Source organism: Ictidomys tridecemlineatus, chromosome 8 (genome assembly GCF_052094955.1).
Source record: "Ictidomys tridecemlineatus isolate mIctTri1 chromosome 8, mIctTri1.hap1, whole genome shotgun sequence".
Lineage (NCBI taxonomy): Eukaryota > Metazoa > Chordata > Mammalia > Rodentia > Sciuridae > Ictidomys > Ictidomys tridecemlineatus.
Genome location: NC_135484.1, coordinates 102261273 through 102264176, shown reverse-complemented (window position 1 = coordinate 102264176; position 2904 = coordinate 102261273). Strand labels below are relative to the sequence as shown.

The following is a 2904-nucleotide window of genomic DNA, read 5'->3' as shown; positions in this document are numbered from 1 at the left end:
ATATCTGCAAAAGTCTGATAGGGCATTTTGTGATTTTTTTTAATCGATCTTTATTTAGATACTTGAATTTCCCTCTGTGTTTTGCTATTACAAATAGTGCTATGATAGATAAATCTACTACAGATAGATTTATAGCTTAATATTATTAACTTAGGATAAAACTCAGAAAATGGAATTTCTAGGTAAGTATTATTTTTAAGAATAAAGTTTGTTTTCTTGGTGGGTACTAGGCATTGAACCTAGGTACCTTTAACCACCAAGTCATATCCCTAGAGCTTCTTTTTTATTATTATTATTTTATTCAGAGACAGGGTCTCACTGAGTTGCTTAGGGCCTTGCTAAGTTGCTGAGGCTAGCTTTAAATTCATGATCCTTCTCCTCAGCTTCCCAACCTTCTGGGATTACAGGAGGGTGCCACCACAACATGCAAAAATAAAGTTTGTACTGATAGAAAACAAAAAAAGTAGTCATTCAGCATATTCAACTCACTTTAATGGGCAACTTAAGAATATATCCTCCCTATAAGGCATAGCGGTGTAGTCCAATGGTTCAAAAGAGATCTTGAAGAGGGTAGGCAAAGGCATGACAGAGCTAAAGTGAACAAGTGCTTTCACTGATGTAAGGAGAAGTGGATAACACACTGCCTGCCCGTTTCCTGGGTCTTGATATCTGGTAGTTTTTAACCAAAGTCAAGCTGAGATGTTAGAGCACTGAGTTAACCTAAAGGCTGAGGACAGAAAACAGGAGGAGGAGACTCTGTCAGTTACACATTGCTGAGGGCCTCTACTCCTGGGAGGCTTTTACCCTCCAGAAGCTCCAGACTGGCACCTCCTCCAGTGCTCACATGGCTGACTTTGTCTTCAGTGTTCCATTTGGCACAGCAAGTAGCAGTGTCCCCGCCCCCTATAATGGTGACACTACCCTGGGAGGTGGCTTTCACGATTTCATCCATGAGGGCCTTGGTTCCCTTGGCAAAGGCTTCCCATTCAAAGACTCCCAAAGGACCATTCCAAACAATGAGTTTGGCTTCAGACACAACTTGAGCATTCTTTTTAATGCTCTCAGGGCCACAGTCCAAACCCATCCAGCCCTCGGGGATGCCAGATTCTATGGTGGCATTTCCAGTGTTGGCATGCTCATCGAACTTGTCAGCCGTGATAAAGTCCACGGGAAAGGTAATCTTCACACCATTCTTTTCTGCTTTGGCCATGATCTCCTTGACAATCTTGGCTCCCTCTTCGTCGAAGAGGGAGGCACCAATCTCCATGTTGTGGAGTACCTTCAGGAAGGTAAAGGCCATCCCGCCCCCGATGATCATCTGGTTGACCTTGTCCAGCATGCTTTTGATGAGCTGGATCTTGTCTGCCACTTTGGCTCCACCCAGGATAGCCAGAAAGGGTCTCTCTGGGTTTTCCAAGGCTTTGGCAAAGTACTCCAGCTCCTTCTTCATGAGGAACCCGGCTGCCTTCTGGGGCAGATTCACTCCCACCATGGAGCTGTGAGCCCTGTGTGCAGTGCCAAAAGCATCATTGACATACACGTCCCCTAGCTTGGACAGGGACTGGCGAAAGGCTTCCACCTTCTCGGGCTCCGCCTTCACCTTGTTCCCAGAGGCATCCTGGCCCTTGCCTTCCTCCTCCAGGTGAAAGCGCAGGTTCTCCAGCAGGATCACTGAGCCGGCTTTGGGGCTGGCGCAGGCCTTCTCCACTTCTGGGCCCACACAGTCCTTGAGGAATGTCACGTCCCTGCCCAGCAAGGCTTTCAGCTCGCCAGCGACAGGCTCCAGGGAGTACTTCTCGGGCATGGGGACGCCATCGGGCCGGCCCAGGTGGCTCATCAGCACCACCGACTGGGCTCCATTGTCCAGGCAGAACGTGATGCTGGGCATGGCGGCCTTGATTCTCTGGTTGTTGGTAATCTGGTTCTTCTTCATGGGGACGTTGAAGTCCACTCTCATGATGACGCGCTTGCCTTTGACATCCAGTTTGTCCAAAGTCAGCTTCTTAGAAAGGGACATCCTGGCAGTAGGAAGGGCTAGTGGACACCTGGCTGTGGGAGCTGAAGGATGGTCTTAGGTGGGCGGCTGGGAGGCTTGTTGGTGGGGCTGCCTAACGTCTCCCCTCGGCCCGCCCCTTCCTGGTTCCTGAGTCTCCCACGTGACAGCTGTGGGCCAGGGGAAGGCAATGCGGCCTGCCCATTGGTCCAGAGTCCTGCCAATCTGCGTTTGGAATGTGTTGCTAGTTGCCCCTTAGTAATGATTGATAAAGGTAGTGAAGATGTAGTAGAGGTGTAGTCCCAGTTGGGGGAATGAAGAAAATCAAGGTAAGAATGGTCTAGAAGACTTAAGGTCTTTTCAAATTCCATTTGACAATTGCTCTTGTTCTTAAAGAAACAGAATGAACTAAACAATAACCCGCCCCCCACCAAAGCCTTTGTTACCCTGCTACTTGTTAAACCTAAATTACATTCATGTGTAAAACTCTCTGCAGTGGCAAATAAAGGGAAAATATGAAATAAGGAGTCAATGAAATCTTGTTTATTTAAGACAACAGAGTATAGTTGTGTTCTTTCCTTGTCTTGCTTTGTATTTCTGTTAAGGGCATACCTTGGTTTTAGATTTGAGTTTAGACACAATCTAGAGTGAGATGGAAATCATGTTATTTTTTATTACCTTGTTATTTCTAATTTCAGACTAATGTGCTAAAGGGCTCAGTAGAAGAATTCCAGAATATTGTAGCAAATAGGGTATCAGCAAAAATCTTTGAAAGTAATGGCAATATTTCACAGGCCACAAAATTATGATGAAGGTCTGGACTTTTTCCTCTGCTCTCTTTTTGCTGCGGGAGCTATATAATACAAATTGAGCTGAAAGAGTCATGCCTTTCTTGATGATGAAAACTTTCA

At 46.2% G+C, this 2904-nt stretch overlaps 1 protein-coding gene across 1 annotated transcript; it reads right to left on the bottom strand.

Moving 5' to 3' along the window:
* Window positions 1-487: 487 nt before the first annotated feature.
* LOC101964802 (phosphoglycerate kinase 1) lies at window positions 488-2118 on the bottom strand. The gene has a single exon (XM_005318582.3). It carries the CDS (start codon window positions 2015-2017, stop codon window positions 764-766), a length of 1254 nt encoding a protein of 417 aa, XP_005318639.2. The 5' UTR covers window positions 2018-2118; the 3' UTR covers window positions 488-763.
* Window positions 2119-2904: the final 786 nt, after the last annotated feature.

Coding starts and splice junctions, on each gene's coding strand:
- LOC101964802 (XM_005318582.3), bottom strand. CDS start 2,017: ATGTCCCTTTCTAAGAAGCTGACTTTGGACAAACTGGATGTCAAAGGC.